General features: G+C 26.1%; 1 protein-coding gene across 2 annotated transcripts in view; it reads left to right on the top strand.

The window, feature by feature from the left end:
* The window catches only part of LOC130666295 (neuronal acetylcholine receptor subunit alpha-7-like), a 107,371-nt gene extending 99,811 nt beyond the window's left edge, over positions 1-7,560 (top strand). For both annotated transcript variants that reach the window (XM_057467132.1, XM_057467131.1), the window contains one exon: positions 5,092-7,560. In XM_057467132.1, coding sequence (XP_057323115.1) covers positions 5,092-5,259 — 168 coding nt within the window. In that variant the 3' untranslated portion in view covers positions 5,260-7,560. The remainder of the gene's footprint in view (positions 1-5,091) is intronic.
* The last annotated feature ends 9,776 nt before the right edge of the window (positions 7,561-17,336 follow it).

Genomic DNA, 17,336 nt, shown 5'->3' on the forward strand with positions numbered 1-17,336 from the left:
TCCACATCTACACCGTTTTAACACCCCGCACGAAAAATTTATATCCCGGTGAAATAGTATATATCCGGCTTATATCTTTAGTATTGCCGTATGTATGCTATTTTGTCGGCATATATTCCTGGATATATATTTTTTCGTATGAGACCAGTTAGATAATACCGCCAAGTAGCACCGCTACACTAGTGTAATTTCATTCTAACACCAGTTTTTATACAGTGTAAGCTTGTTTATCATACGCACCCTTCATATTTTTTATTAATGAGTAATTAAACACATGGTAACTTATTTTATCTATCTAGTAATTTTGTTTTTAATTTCCATATTTTCAACAAACAAAAAAAAATTAACAATAAATTTCCGTTAAAATATTTGAGTCCTTATACCCGAGTCGAAAAGTTTCAGCATTATTTCAAACTGATTAGGCTGAACTGGACCTTAAATGAAACTTACTGCGCTCAATTTAGCCTTAAATTAAACTGATCAGCCTGCTACTGGAATTGAATTGAAGCTGGATTCATCCTGAACAAGCTTAAGCTTGAAACTGACGTGAAATTTTCAGGCTGTTTTAAAACTGAACAGCCTACTGTAGCATTAAAAAGACACTGAATTCGAGCTGAATAACCTGTAGGTTATTCAGTTCAAAACTAGCTTAAGCTTTGAGCTTATTTTCAAGCTGAATAAACTGCTACTTAACAAAATTTTGTCTTGAATTGAAACTGAATAGCCTGTTAAAGTGTTACCAAAAGATCGGAACGTTTTCCGCGAAACGAAAATGAAAAAAAATTTATGTAATTCGACTGCTTAAGGCGTAGTTCCGGTCGGGGGTGGCCTAAGATTTTTGGCTGACATATCATGCACGATTTTTTTAAATATATATAATATAATTTTATGAAATTTAAATAATTTTCAAAAATTTTACTTCTGACTGTTTATTAAAAAATGATAGGGGAAGGGGGGGCAAAACGGGATACTTAACGAAAAATTTAGTTTTTAGGGACATAAATATCGTAAATTAGCTTCATTTTGATTCTATTTGAAATAAATATAACGAATTTTAGACTGCCATTAGAAAAAAAATTTTTATTTTCTGCGGGCAAAATGGGATACCCCAAAAAAAAGTAAATTTTTTTTTTTTTTTTTTTCAAGTGAATAAAATTAATGTAATAATGTCTTTCTTAATTGATGTAAGTAATAAAATTTACGTGTTTCGGACGACAATACTCAATTTATCTGTGATTATTGTGAATAATTTTAGAGATTTATCTTTCATTAACGATGAATCAGTTATATATCGTTATCGTTATTTATTATAAATTTTAATACTTATGTTAAAAATAATGTTAGTTAGTTTTCACTCCAAAGAAATTATTTTTATAAGAGAAATAATTAAATATTGAATATTAGAAAATTAACATAACTGTTAATAATGTGATATTATAGCACTAAAGTTATAAAATATTACAAAATTATGAAAGTTACAATGTAACAGTTGAAATTATGATGATTACCAATGTTACAGTTTTAGAGTTTTTATTAGTATTATTGTTGTTATTGTTCTTGAGTTAATTAAAGAAATAAATTTATTAATTTGTGATACTTCATGAAAATAAATTTGTAGTACGATAAAATTTGTACATTTTTTTCATTTATACTTTTCGCAAAAAATATAAAAATGTTTTTTTTTAGCTTCTAATAGTGTGAAATGATACTAGATGTCATTTTTGACCATTTTCGAAAGTTTTTCGAGAAAAAAAAATTTTGACGAAATTTTGAGGGTATCCCATTTTGCCAGCCTATCCCGTTTTGCCCCCCCTTTCCCTAAATTATTCAAAATTTTAAGTTTCGATTAAAAAAAAAATTATAATTTATTTTTAGGGCTTAATTATTTTTTATTGATAATTTTAAAAAAGGCATTATGTGGTTTAGTGAATTTAGTTTTTTTTTTTTTTTCCTATCAATCTGCGCAGTCGGCGAGTACGATCGATGTGATCATATGAGGAGAAATGCATACGTATAAACCTAAGGGATAATTCTGGTTTGCTGAGTTGGCGCGAATTGAATTCTCTCTCTTTTCTCTCAGCTCATCGTCGTGTCGCACTATATATTAATATTTGACTAAGATTATTAGGTTTTTAATCTGAAATGTTAACGTCGACATAATTAAACCCTAGGCAGTATGGAAATTGTCGATATATTGAATAAAAAAAAATAGTATGGACTGTTGAAGTAAAAAAAAAAAATAATTTGACAATATTTCAACAACACTTGGCATTTTTCCCACTGACTCTCTAGCTTTCTTTATTTTTTTCCGTTCATACTATTTTGATAGTTGCGCTTTGTAACAACTTTTTAGGTCACTGATTTCTATCTTGTTAAAAAAAAAAAAAAAATATTTAATAAACTGCAACGTGCTTGTTATATTTTAAATTATTTAAAACTTTCTCTATTCCTTAATTCACTTTGACTCTTTATTTTAATCGCCAACTCGGAAAATTATTTAATTGATTCTCGATTTAAAACCTTTTAGTATTTTATTGAGGTTTTAATTAAAATATCTGCAATCTAAAAATTATTTTTTATTTTATTTATATTACAATAAATTTACCGGATTAATTTCTTTATTGAACAAGAGATTAAAGATTATAAATCAATTGATTGCAATCAATTATTTTATTTATTAATTAAACATTTAATTTTTATGACTTTTAATTTTTTTAGTAAATAAAAAAGTGACATTTTTTCAATAAAACTTTTACTGTGTCCGTAGTAGAAGACTCGAAATATTAAACCGGTTATTTAAAAATTTTTCATATTCCAAATTTCATAATTCTCATTTTTATGGAAAAAATAAAATCTTGTTTATGCTTAAAATTGAAGTTTACTCATGAATTATTGGAATATTATTTAAAATACATATTTAATAATTCGATGGGTTCAAAAATCCGAGACGCTTGAGTTTGTCTTCAATTTTATGTACCTAAAGAATGGAACGTTTTTCGCGCAACGGAAATGAAACATTTATGTAATTTGACTGCTTAAGGGGTAGTTAGTGGCCTGCAATTTTCAGCTGACATACTAGCGCGTATGTGAGACATTTTAAAAATTTAGATCCAGTAGATGTTTTACTTTTCGTTTCACGAAAAACGTTCCGATCTTCAGGTACACTCAATTTTTAAAACCACAGCCTCTAAAAATTTGAAAATTTTAATGAAAGTGTTGCCTATATTTTGAATAAAAATTTTTCAGGGTATCTATTTAAGTTTTCGTTTGAAAAATTATAAATGCTTCAGTTATTTAAATAATTCGATTACTAAACAAAAATAAAAAATTCAAATATAAAATGTTTTTCAAAAAACGCGTACGCTTTTTATGGTATTTGTATCAATAACGTGACGCTTTTTATTAATTTTTCTAATTCCTAATCTATACAAGATTCCCACATGGATTTTGTCATGCTGCAGATTCCCACACGCAGAGAAAGTTTCAGTAAAAATTACCCAAAAAGTTTGATATTGTAAGGACATGTGGTACATATCTAAATTTTTCCCATGCACATTGTAAAATATACTACTCGCTAGCATGTAAATGGAGTGCAATTTTTACTAACAACAGTAAAAATTTGGTCACTGTCCGGGTCAAAAAAATAACTTGATTTTGACTTTTTTGACTTATTTGACTTAATTAACTTGATTTTGACTGCTATAATTCTTTTGACTTGAATATGACTTTTTTAACTTAGAAATTTAAGTCAACTAAGTTAAATCCAAGACAACGAGTCTTTAATTTGACTTGGTTGGCGTAAATGGGTACTAAGTAAGACCACTAAGTCAAAAACAAGTCAAAACCAAATGTATTTTCATATTTTAAGATACGAAAATTCATTTGGATTAGACTTAGTGGTCTTACTTAGTACCCGTTTACGCCAACCGAGTCAAATTAAAGACTCGTTGTCTTGGATTTGACTTAGTTGACTTAAATTTCTAAGTTAAAAAAGTCATATTCAAGTCAAAAGAATTATAGCAGTCAAAATCAAGTTAATTAAGTCAGAAAAGTTAAAATCAAGTTATTTTTTTGACCCGGGTGGCTAGATGTCCTTACAGTACCAAACTTTATGGGCAATTTTCACTCAAAAATTCCCGCGCGTAGAAAATCGAGGTAAAAATCTACATGGGAATTCATACTAGATTCGCCCATAGATTTGGCATGATGTAAATTCCCATAGGAATCTATGTGAGATCTATATCTGGATCTATGCTGGATTCCTATAGGAAACCATACGAGAATCCGTCCGAAAACGCCATGTGTGAACCCTCATTGGAATCTAGGCTATATTTGCATATGGATTTTTTTGATAGGGTTTATGGTCTTTTACTTTATATGACAAATAGTAACTTTATAATTATTCTAAGTAATGAAAGGTAACTTTTTAAAAATGAATTAGTGAAATTCACCGGAAATCACCGGATAGTCACTATTTCTACAGCTATAAGTATACCACTTCGGAGTGAATTTCACTAATTCATTTTTAAAGAGTAAATAAAGGGTTTCGCGCGTTTTCATCCCCCGACAAAATATGCCCGACAAAATATCCTCGACAAAATATCCTACGGACAAAATATCTCCGGACATAATATCCCCGACAAAATATCCTATCAGCAAAATTTCTCTTTTTTATTTAAATGTTTTATTTGTACTGTTCACAACTAATCTGGGTGCTTGTTTTTCAGGGAAATTGTGATAATTTATAAATAAAAAGTAACTGCCTATTTAGAGTGCTAGTTTTCCAGGAAAATTGTGAAAATTATATCGAAAGATATTTTGTCGAGGATATTTTGTCGGGGGATATTTTGACCGTAGGATATTTCGTCGGGGATATTTTGTCGGGGATGTATTGTCGGGGGATGAAAACGCGCATTACCAAATAAAGTATGTTAATATATAAAAAAAAAAAAATAGATTTATTAATTAATACGGACGCAGTTAAATAGTGAATGTCAACTCGGATTTAACGATTTTTCGTTTACTGTTCGTGTATACAATAATTAAATAAATGAGCAAATACTATATAATTAAATTTGTTATATGTTACAGATAATAACCGATCAATTAAAAGATAACGACGAGCAAACAAAAATAACAAACGACTGGAAGTTTGCAGCGATGGTGATTGACAGGATGTGCCTAATCATTTTTACACTGTTCACCATTATTGCCACAATCACCGTCCTATTCTCGGCGCCTCACATTATCGTCACGTGATTTAGGAAAAAGCAAGCTCGCCACACCGTGGAGACGCTGAGCATTATCATCCGCCATCATCATCATCATCATTATCATCATCATCAGCATCACCATCATCACCATTCACATTTATTACGACTATTGGTTGTTACGGGTGGTTGTTGTTGTCGCACTTGTGCTACAATCGCACAATCATATTTAATGCTTGTAAAATTGAAACTCAATAATATAATAACTTTTTTTCCCAACGCGGGTTAAAAATTTTATATAACTAAACAGAAACACTGTCCCAGAATCCAATACGGCACACTTTTTTTTTTTACTATCGTTCCCATTTAGTCTTTTATGAAAAAAAATAAAAAATAAAATAAAAAAAAAATCATTCTTCGCGTCGCATAATAAATGATAACAATAATAATAATCGCGGATCAGGCCACGTAATTTAAATTGAAAGAACCTGCGCATAAAATTAAAAATGTTGCGCATACGATAACACGATAAATTTCACATGCGTCGGCGTATTTTAAATTATTATTATTATTGTCATTATAAATCACAAAAATTAATTTAATTTATAAAAAAATTGTGCCAGTATTGACAGGACACGTTTAATAAAATAAATAATAAATAAAATAAACCGGCACATCGTAAAAAAATATATTTGTGCAAGAAATATGCCAATGCGCACATATTATACTCTCAACACAATGAACTGCCAAGGTAATTCAAATGCCAGTGAATTTTACTATCCGTATCAGTAGTACGTAATAACGACTATGAAAAAAAATAAAAAAAGTAAAAAAAAAACAAATACTTAAAATATAAAACATTTATACTACGAGATTAAGTGGCGTGCGATAGCACACATTTTTTAACCGAATAAAAATAGACGGGGATCTGAGACGAAACGATTAGCGACTGTTAATTTTAAGCGTAATTCAATTTATTTATTTTATAAATGCATCATGTAAAAAACAATTTTTTTTTATATATATATATATATATGTATGTATGTATGTATATATGTGTATAAGTACATAATTATAACTTTAATCGCTGGTCTCTATTATATATATACATATATATAATTAATAATCTTCTTATATTAAATCTAGTCTATTAAATCTTTTTTCAATTCTATTGTTACGATTATCTGCTGGTGTATTACATAACGATAATTAAAATCTAAACTTTCGGCCGCACGCCACTCACTATAGATGGCCGAACGAACGCATTTTGCTTTATGAAAAATGCCCGAATCGGTTTATCCGTCAATTCTTTGTCCATAATTTAAAAAAAAAAAAAAAAAACAAATAACTTAATGACACAAAACAGACATAAATTTAAATAATAAATAAAATTGCATCGAAAGCGTACGCTACGCACCCAAAAAAATCTAACGTATTTACCTACACGCAGACATTTGAGTATACACTTGCGCGAAAAAGACCCAGTAAAAAAAAAAAAGTTTAATAACAAACACTAAATAAATAAAAATATAAACTATAACTACATTACTACTGATGTATTCTACTGCATCTCCACGTCTTCCAAAATCAATTGTTTCGTCGTCGTACGCATTAAAATTTCTCTCACTGGTGGGTGGTACACTTAAAATTATCCAATGGAAGAATAAAGAAAAGGAAATAATGATAACAATAATAATAAAAATAACAATACAGTTTATTATTGTTATTATTATTTATAAAAATAATACTGAGAAAAAATATGAGAACAAATAAAGAACAAAAGATACGAAACAATTGAATGACTAAAAGTTCTGTAAACTTTTTAGGTGGCGAGATTTTAATGGGTACCAGTTGAACATTTAAAAGTTTCTCAACTCTTTTAGGTATCTTTGAAATTACACTTTACCCTTTAACGAAAAATAAATAAATATAAATATATAAGTATATATTTATATATACACACATTATAATTATAATTATAGATTATTTCGACAGTACATCGTCAATTATTATTACTCTCTTATTATATGTGTATTTATATTTGGGTGACCCAATAAGACCGACTTTTCTTCGTTTTCGAGTCTCATGAAAATTTGTTGGCTTAAAATATTTTGAGAACCCTCCAAAAATAGGTTCGATAAACAATTTTAGGGGTCGCTCAAAAAATTTGAAAGTTCCAAAAACGATTGAAATTCAGATTTTTTTTTTTATTTTTTCTTTCTCGTGACAGAAATATTTTATATGTAAAATCAATGCCATGAAAGTTTTAGCTCAAAATATAGATTTTTAAAAATCGCTCGATAATTTTGAATATTTACTTGAAGTTAACAGACAATTTAAAATTTTTGGATTTCTTTTCTCAACAAATAAATTACAAAAAAAAAAAAAAAACTAAAAGTATGCACATGTAGAAAATTAAAAAAACTATAGGTGCAATTTTTTCAAATATTTATTTTTCATAGTTTATTGTTTAAAAAAGAACCCAAAAATTATTGGACGTCGACTAACTTCAGTATCATACTAATACTTTGAATTAATTTTTGTATTTCTTTATAACTCAATTATTGTCATTTCACTAAAATACAACTTTTGTATAACCAAAAATATACAGGACAGTCTTAGACAATAAAATTGGGTAAGATTTGAATAACCAAAATAACCTATAATTTGAATTAAAAAATTAAAAGTATGTAAATAACTCATTTTTTCTGTCTCGGGTTATTTTTTTATTCATTACGTTATAAATTGGTGGTTAAAAATTGAGATGCTTTGACATTAATATTCAAGGGTCGCTCGAAAATGTCCAAAAGACAGCACTCGGAAACATTCAAAATTTTTGAGCGACTTTTAATTATTTAAATTTTGGGCTGAAATTTTCAGTATATTTATTATTTTACGAATATAAACTATTTCTGCCATGAGAAAAAAAAATTTGAATTTTAATCATTTTTGGAATTTTCATAATTTGTGAGCGACTTCTTAAAAATTTTTCATCGAGCTAATTTTTGGAGAGGGTGAAAATATTTTAAACCAACACATTTTCATATGAAACTCGAAAAAAAAAAAATACTCCGTTTTTTTGGACGACCCTAATATAATATAGATATATTATATATATATTCTTATTTATCAGGATCTATTAAAAGTAATAAAAGTATAATTTAAATAATTTGTATATCCATTGAAAAAAAAAATAATTAAGTAAAGTCGAATTTTTAATAATTTTTTCATCGATTTATAATAATACTAATATATAAATATATACGATTAATAATTATTTAAAACTAATTTATCAAAAGTAAATGTGATCGGAGCTTTTTTAATCTTGTTTACGGATTGTATAGATGAAGGCTCGTAAAAAAAGTATAATTAATTAGTTAATCGATTAATTAATTAAAATATGAATTAAATAATTCAGTTAATTAATAAATATATATGTAAATTTGGCTACTGACGCGACAACCAATCACATCTTTAATAAGATATTGACGTTATTAATAATAAAATAAAAATAAAAAATGTTGTTGATGTTAATCGAATTATTAAAAAATAAATATAAAATATAAAAAACTTAGGTAAGAGATGGACAAAAAAAACTTTTTAATTCGCGGAATTACGAAAAATTGTTTTTAATTAGAGGTAGATAATTACCTAGTTAGGTACTCGATTTCCGAAATAATTAATTATTAATTTTTTTTTTATTTATATTTGGGAATTGAATTATAATTATTATTTATGAGTCAGTGATCAATATTTCCAGTTTGCTAGATAAATAAAATTATTAAGTCGCGTTACATTTATTATATAATAATAATTAATGAAGTATTTAGTTGGGTATTAATATTTTATACGAAACAAATATACGTATTTATATTTATTCCGAATTATCTCCAGTGCAATTTTACATTTAAAATTAATTATTCATTAAATCATGTTGAAAGTAGACGATAATTATTATTATTATTAATAAATTCAATCAGACTTTTTTATTTATTCAAACCTATATATATAATGTATAATTATTTATGAATGTATCCAAGTGTACTAATTACGTGTAAGCCATTTTATTTCTGTTCGACAAAATGGCGTCTTTACAAGTGTACCAACGGGAAATTATTTTTACGACTTCGGTACTGTTAATTTTTTAAATGAAAATAATTTTACACTTTATTTGAATTTAAAAAAACGGCGCCAATTGAGTACATGAAGTCTGAATTATTTATTTATTTATAAATTTGATCGATAGAAATATAAATAAAAAAATTTTTATGATAAAATGAAAAGTTGGTACACGTGTTACAAAAAGTAGCTACTGCACGGAGAAATTATTCTTGTTTGGAAGGTTATGGTGTCATAGTAATGCCGGACCATGTTGGCCACCTGTCGGAAATTAAAATAAACACATGCAAAAATTACTACGACCAGTAAAATTTACAATAGTTACAGTAATATGTGATATAACCATTGTCGACTTCACTATGGCCTTTTACTGGTCGTAGTAATTTCTGCATGTGTTTATTTCAATTTCCGACAGGTGGTCAACATAGTCCGGTACACTATAACATAGCCTTCCAAACAAGAATAATTTTTTGATGTAATCGAGAATAAAATAAATAAATTCGTAGAAAAATATGAAATTTTAGTCTAATTGGTCCCTGATTAAGAATTCTGATTGAGTCCGACTGAAATCCGATTCAGTTTAATTGGAATAAATCCGTTTCAATCGGAAAATAAAGATATTATTTTCCGATTGAAACCGATTAATTCCAATTTAAAATTTTGAATGGGATTCAATCGGAAATTTACGATCGAATCCCATTGAAGTGAATTGGATTTTTCTACCAGGGATTTAATACCAAAAGAAACAATTTTGTTTATAAAATATATAAGAGCTGACAATCGAGTACTCTATCCTATAAATTAAAATTGGTATTCTCTTAAAATCAATCAGCGAAAGAACCTGCAAATCAGTGAATATTCACTGTGAATCAGTCCCAAGCACCCGTGTAAAAAAATTATTGTTCATAATGAATTTAGATATAAATTTCATCTCGAAACTCAGATCGTGACACAAATATAACTTTCATCATGAATTTGTATCAAGAACTTTAATCACGTCAAAATTATGACAGTAAAATTTAAATTCTCGTGATCCGAAGTTCACTCATTAAATTAATTTTACTTTACAATCGGAAATTTGATTTACGTTAATCAAATACTTGATAGAAGAAGTCTATTGGTAATTTCTGAATCGATAAATTTGACACAAGGTTTAATTCAGTAAAAAATCAGTCAAGTTTCTATCGAAGCCATCCCAAGTCTAATTCAAAGACGTCATAAATTAATTCTATAATATGATACTGAAGTTAGCAGACGTCTAATTATTTTTGAATTTTTTTTTTAGACGATAAACTATAAAAAAAAAAAAATATTTCAAAAAATTGCACCGGTAGTTTTTAAAATTTTCTACATGTGCATATTTTTATTTTATTTTTTTGCAATTGATTTGTTGAAAAACAAAAATTCAAAAATTTTTAAATGTCTGCTAACTTCAGGATCATATTTACTAGACTAAAAGATGGAGTAAATTCATGATGAAAGTCATATTTTTGTCACGTTCTGAGTTTCGTCATAAAATTCAGATCTAAATTCATTATGAACGAAAATTTTTTTTACACGGACATATCACTGACTCAGTTAGTGATCTACTTGGGACTATTTGTGCAGTGAATATTCACTGATTGATTACTTTTCAATGATTCATTTTAAGAGAATACTCTTATGAAAAAAGTTATTAAATTTTTTACTAGTACAACTGGATACAATAATAAATATAATTAAAACAATCACACTAGCGCGAGCTGATGAAATATTATCACTTGCTCAAAAAATTGGAGGCAAAAAAATAAAATATGAATTTAGTAATTTAGAAATTTAACCGATTTTGAAAAATTATAAAAAAAAAAAAAAGTAATTGTACATAAAATGTCTCGAGTGACATAAATTACGTTAACGTTAAAAAATAAAAGTAAAATTTGTTCTTGGAGGCTCAATAATATTTTACGCCTCGATTATATTGACGCTTCTAATCTCGACTTATTCTGTTGTCGTCTTGCTATTAAAAAATTTATTAAAATTATAATAATAAATTTAAAAATAACACAACTCATAAATCCATTGTGTACGATACGTATGCTCAATAATTTATAACAATAATAATAATAATAACAATTAATTAATGAAGATAATGAGGACACTCATTAATTATATAAAATAAAAAAAATAAACCAAAAAAAAAACATTAGTACGGATGTATGAGTAGATTAACTTGAATGAAGGATAAATGAAACAAAAAACAATAACAGTTAAAATAAAGTAAAAGGTTTTTAAATTTTAAATGTTGGCTTGTTTCATCTCATTAAAAACAGTATAAATATAAATATTTAAATAATAACATATATACTAATAAGTACATAAGTATATATATATATATATATAAATATTTGAGTTGATGTATTTAAATTACACGCAATTTTATATTTTTTACAATTAATAATAACAATAAAAAAAAATTTGTACAGTTTTAAATAAAAAAAAATAGTACTCGATAGAATAGAAATTAAATTCAAATTTTTTCTTAAATATTTGTATCGATAATTTAAAAATATAAAAAAAAGTTTTTATTTAAAAAATTGCTGTAATTAAAATATATCAAACCCGCGTTAAATTTCAACGTACTTAGAGGTACGTAAAGCTCAACTACGTAATTCAATCTTTATATCTTTCACTCATATTTATATTGTTTTGTCTTATTATTTATGTTATTATTATATTAAATCGTGTTCTTACGAACGTAAATACTTATCATCGATATAAATAATAATTAATAAGCAATTGTTGTTAAATAGAGTAGTATTTAATAAATATATATATAATATAATATAAATAAGGAATAGAAACATTTTTAGTACGTATTTATAATGAGAATTGAAGGATCAATGTCTATTGTAATATTAATTAATTATTTATTATTATTATTTTTATTGGTTTTTTTTAAATTAATTAATTAACTAATCGAATGTTATTGAATATTATATTGACTTGATCTTTTATATTCAGTATACAATAATTGTATATTCAGTTATAATATTTATAAGAAGTCAATCATTAATTAATATATAATTAATAAATAAATAAATAAATTATCAGCGGGAAAACGGGATGAAGTTTAATTAGATAAATTAGTTAGGTAAATAAGTGCCAAAAAAGGCGCGAATAAAAAAAGTTAAGTAATTAAAATAAAGCCGGATTTAAATTCTCATTGAGAAAATAGCTGATTGATTAACTAAGAGTGGACTCGTAAATGCTCTAGATAAATATTGTAATGGAGCGACAATTTGAAAATTTAAAAAATAAAATTAATTATTTTAAATTTTTGATAGAAAAATTTGAAATTTTGAAGAAATTAAAAATTATTGGTATCGATTTGAATTTAATTTTAGGAGATATTTATATTTTATGTCATGATTAAGTTTTGGAAAAATTTTAGAGCTGATTTAATTTTTAATATGGAAAATTTTTTTTTATTAGCCCATGTAAAAAAAAAATGGTTCCAAAATGGTTCGAGTGGAACTTTTTTTGAACTTTTGTAATTTTGAAAGTAAAAAAAAAATTTATTTATTACTTTATAAGGTAAGAGACCTAGTACCCGATCAGGGAACTAGTACTCGATCACTCATATATTTGTATATCTATATTTACAAAATTTTACTAACTATAGATACAAAAATTTATGAAGTGATCGGGTACTAGTTCCCTGATCGGGTACTAGGTTTTTTTTTTACCTTATAGGTGAATTTTGAGTCAAAAAAGAATGTTTTTAAAACAAATTTTTCAAAAAGTATTTTCAATCAATTTTACCCTGGTTCCGAAAACGTTCAAAAAACTTAAATTCAAAACTTTTTATGAATGTTTTTTTCATACTTATGGGTAAAATGTAGACTCAAAATTTGTCTGTATAAAGTTCTAGAAAAACTTTTCTTTTTTACTATCAAAATTATAAAAGTTCTACTCAAAGTTCTAATCTGTCTCAAGTTCAGAAGTTTTACATTTCGAAATTTTTTGGAATCTTTTTGAAACGAATTTTTTTTTACACGAAACATTATTTTTAAATTATGAATTTACTTGACCAAAAAAATGATCAAAAAATTTCATAGTTTCGGGAGCCCTTTTAATAAAAAATTCAATTTTCGCAACTAGTCTTACCAATAATTTTTTTACAATTTCCAATTTTTCAAAAGTCAAAAATATAAAAAAAATTATTCTCATTTATAAATTTAAATATTCTCGCGCCATATATTTACCTAGACCATTTCCGAACGTACCCAAATAAATAAAATAAAAAAAAAATAATTGAGCTTTGCTTTGACAAAATTAGACATAATTGGAAGTTAAATTAAAAGTAAAAACTAAAAATAACAAAAGCCTTGCTAAATTAGGAGTTTGCTTGTAATTTTTAAGTACTCCAATTGAAGCCCCATATTATTTACCACCCTCGCAAAATAATGAGTTTAGTTTTCACACCCGAGAATTTTAATAAATAAAATAAATAATAAATAAAGTAAATGGGAAAAAAGTCACGACTTATCGTCACTATTTGAATTTTAAAAAATCATTTTCATTAATCCGATAACATTTAATGCGATAACCGTAAGACTATTTCTTTTTATATTCAAATAATTTAAAAAAAAAAAAAAAAATACAATAATGCTATTTGCTGTTAGTTACTGTATCAAAATGCTTAATTATAACTTTTACACGACTAGCTGAGTAATTGCGAATAAATAATAATATTAATAATATTAATAATGGTAATTAATAATAATAATAATAATAATAATAATAATAATAATAAATAATTAAATATATAAAAAAAAATAAACGGTTGTAGTAATAGTGTGCAACAATTTTTACGGAAAAATAATTGTAGAGCATAAATAAATATGTAAAATAGAATAATTATAAATAGACGCAACTCTCGTTTCCCGAATTTTCATTATTCTCGCTAAATAATTTAAATTACTGTTGTATTTTCCTCTAATGCCCTCTAGAAAATGATAATACTGAGTAAATAATAAAATGAATAAAATAAATCGAAATTTTAAACGGAACTATTGATAAATAAAATTAAAAAAATATATACTATTAAAGATAAACTTATACATATTTAAATAATCGAATGCTAAAAACATAATAATCATAAAATAATAAAGTCAGTAATGAATTATTGAATTTAAAGTGATGTAATAAAATAAATTTAAAAAACGATAGCTTGTAATCAATAGAAATACTGTAGAGTACTTATACTTATACTGTGGTTGTTGAAAATATATATCACGGTAATGGTAGAATTTTTCTTAGTATTATTAGGGTCGAAAAAAACTTTATCGAGAACACTTTCTCTCTAAACTTATACTTAAAATTTAAACTGCTAATTAATAATAATAATTAAAAAAATTCTCAACTGATTAAATTAAAAAAAAAACAATTATGATCAAACTCTTCCACGTAATTAATTTTAAACTTTAACGGTCATGTAGATTCGAACACTCTCTCACCAGCCATCGGGTTAAAGTGTTGTACGACGATATTAAATAAATATTTTAGATTTATAAATCCCTTGTTAAATAAACACACAAATAAATAATAATGATAAATAAATGAATAAATAAATAAATAAATAAATAAATAAAATATCAAATGTATGTTACCAGTTGAGGAGAGAATTGTTCTCTAAAGTCAGTGGGGTAATTTATTATAAATTACCACCATGTTCTCTTTTGAACTTTTGATTATGCCTCAATAATAGCCTAGTTTATTATTACTATTATTATAAATTATAAATTTATGATATATTGATATTTATTATTGTAATTATTATTGATAGGTAGCGTAAAAATCCGATGATTAATGTGGATTTTAAAATTTGTTATATTTCTATTATACGCTGGGCTGTTTTTCGAGGCAAATAAACGTTGATTGATATGAGAATTCCTGTTAAAACTGGTGAACACATAATCGCCGCATTGTAATATTATAAATATTATTATTACGTTATTATGAAATTGTTGAAATAAATGAAATGAAAATAAATGTCTTCCATTTGCTTTTAATTTTTAGTTCATTTCCAATATATAGTTTTAGAAGAATTTTGAAATAGACATCTGGAAAAACGATCCTGAAGTTAGCAGACAGTTACAAATTTTCGGACTTTTTTTTCAATAAATTAATTACAAAAAAAAAAAAACTAAAAATATACACATGTAGAAAATTTAATAAACTACAGGCGCAATTTTTCAAAATATTTTTTTTTTATAGTTAATCGTTTATAAAAAAAATCAAAAACTGTCAGACGTCTGCTAACTTCAGTATCATCTGGGAAAATAGTATATTGTGTGACGAGGGATGAAATAGAACGTTTTCAGACCAGGGTGAAGTTGGCGGACATCACCCGCAAGTGGAAATCGGGTTTCATTGAGTTATACACTAAAGTTTCATGATTTCCTGCATTGGAATTAAAGTTTCGGTGTCAGCAGCCAGTCAGAAACATAATACTGAAGTTAGCAGACGTCTAATAATTTTTTTATTTTATTTTAAGCAATAAATTATTAAGAAAAAAATATTTGAAAAAATTGCACCTGTAGTTTTTTAAATTTTCTACATGTGCATATTTCTAGTTTTTGTTTCTTTGTAATTGATTTGGTGAAAAAAAAATCCGAAAATTACTAATTGTCTGCTAACTTCAGGATCATTCAGAAACAAATGAATTTAAGACCGATGGTGTGATCAACTATTAGCGTAAGTGTAAATTGTCATTGCAATTTATAATTAAGCAGAAACTATACATACTATTTAATATTCACACTAATTTGAATAAAAATTAATGACAAAGTCAGAACTTTAATTTACGTAAATGAAGTATGATCCTGAAGTTAGCAGTCAGTTAAAAATTTTTGAATTTTTGTTTCAACAACTTAATTTAAAAAAAAAAAAAAAAAAATATGCACATGTAGAACATTTAATAAACTATAAGTGCAATTTTTTCAAATATTTTTTTTTTAATAATTTATTGTTTAAAATAAAATCCAAAAATTATCGGATGTCGGCTAACTTCAGTATCATAAAGAAATAAATGATCTGAAATTACTATGAAACAAATGACAAGTATCAAAGTTCAAATTGCGAAAACCTTCAGTTAGCGGGCAGTATTAGGATGCATTCTGAAATGCGCTGCGAGCAGCTGTAGCATAGTGCATTTCGGAATGCACCTTTATTAATTATTTTTATTACTTGCACGGTAAATTTAAATATTTGAAAAATAAATTATTCGAAATTGGAAAAAACTAAAAAGCGTACGTCAAAATAAAATGGCGGCAGAATATGATAGAAAAATATTTTAAAAATTAAAAAAAAACACGCAAGTGTTTGAACAAACCTTGGTGAGGAAATAATATGCAGAAGGGTGTCCTAATACACTTGGAGATTTGATTTAAATTGCTCCAAGTGCATGACAGCTAAAAAAACGTCACTTAACTGCTATTTCCCACCAAACGATGCCAGATGATTTTGCTCAGGAACTTGGAAGTTATCAGCATCAGCAATTAACACCTAACGATACCACAGACACTTTGCACAACTTAAATTTTAAAAACACTGCACATTTTAATTAAACAATGACTATGAGTAATAAATTTTATGGATAATTCCGCGAATAAACTGCAATACTGTGTTTCAATTTAAACGTAAAGAAAGATCTGGACTACTACTGCCGTTGTTGATGATACTGACTGCCGCTATTGGACCGCTAGTTGATACAAAGCAATCGATTTTGCGATTCATCGACCACCCCCACTTTAGCAAAAATTTGAACGTTGAACACAGTAACGCACAGTAACGCCAACTTGGCGCGAAATTTAAAAATCCAAATTTAATAACTTTATTAACATTTATTTGTGTCAATAATTAATGATCCTGAAGTTAGCAGACAGTTAAAAATTTTCGAATTTTTATTTCAACGACTTAATTTTAAAAAAATATAAAAATAAAAATATGCACATGTAGAAAATT

The sequence above is a fragment of the Microplitis mediator genome, chromosome 4 (assembly GCF_029852145.1).
Source record: "Microplitis mediator isolate UGA2020A chromosome 4, iyMicMedi2.1, whole genome shotgun sequence".
Classification (NCBI taxonomy): domain Eukaryota; kingdom Metazoa; phylum Arthropoda; class Insecta; order Hymenoptera; family Braconidae; genus Microplitis; species Microplitis mediator.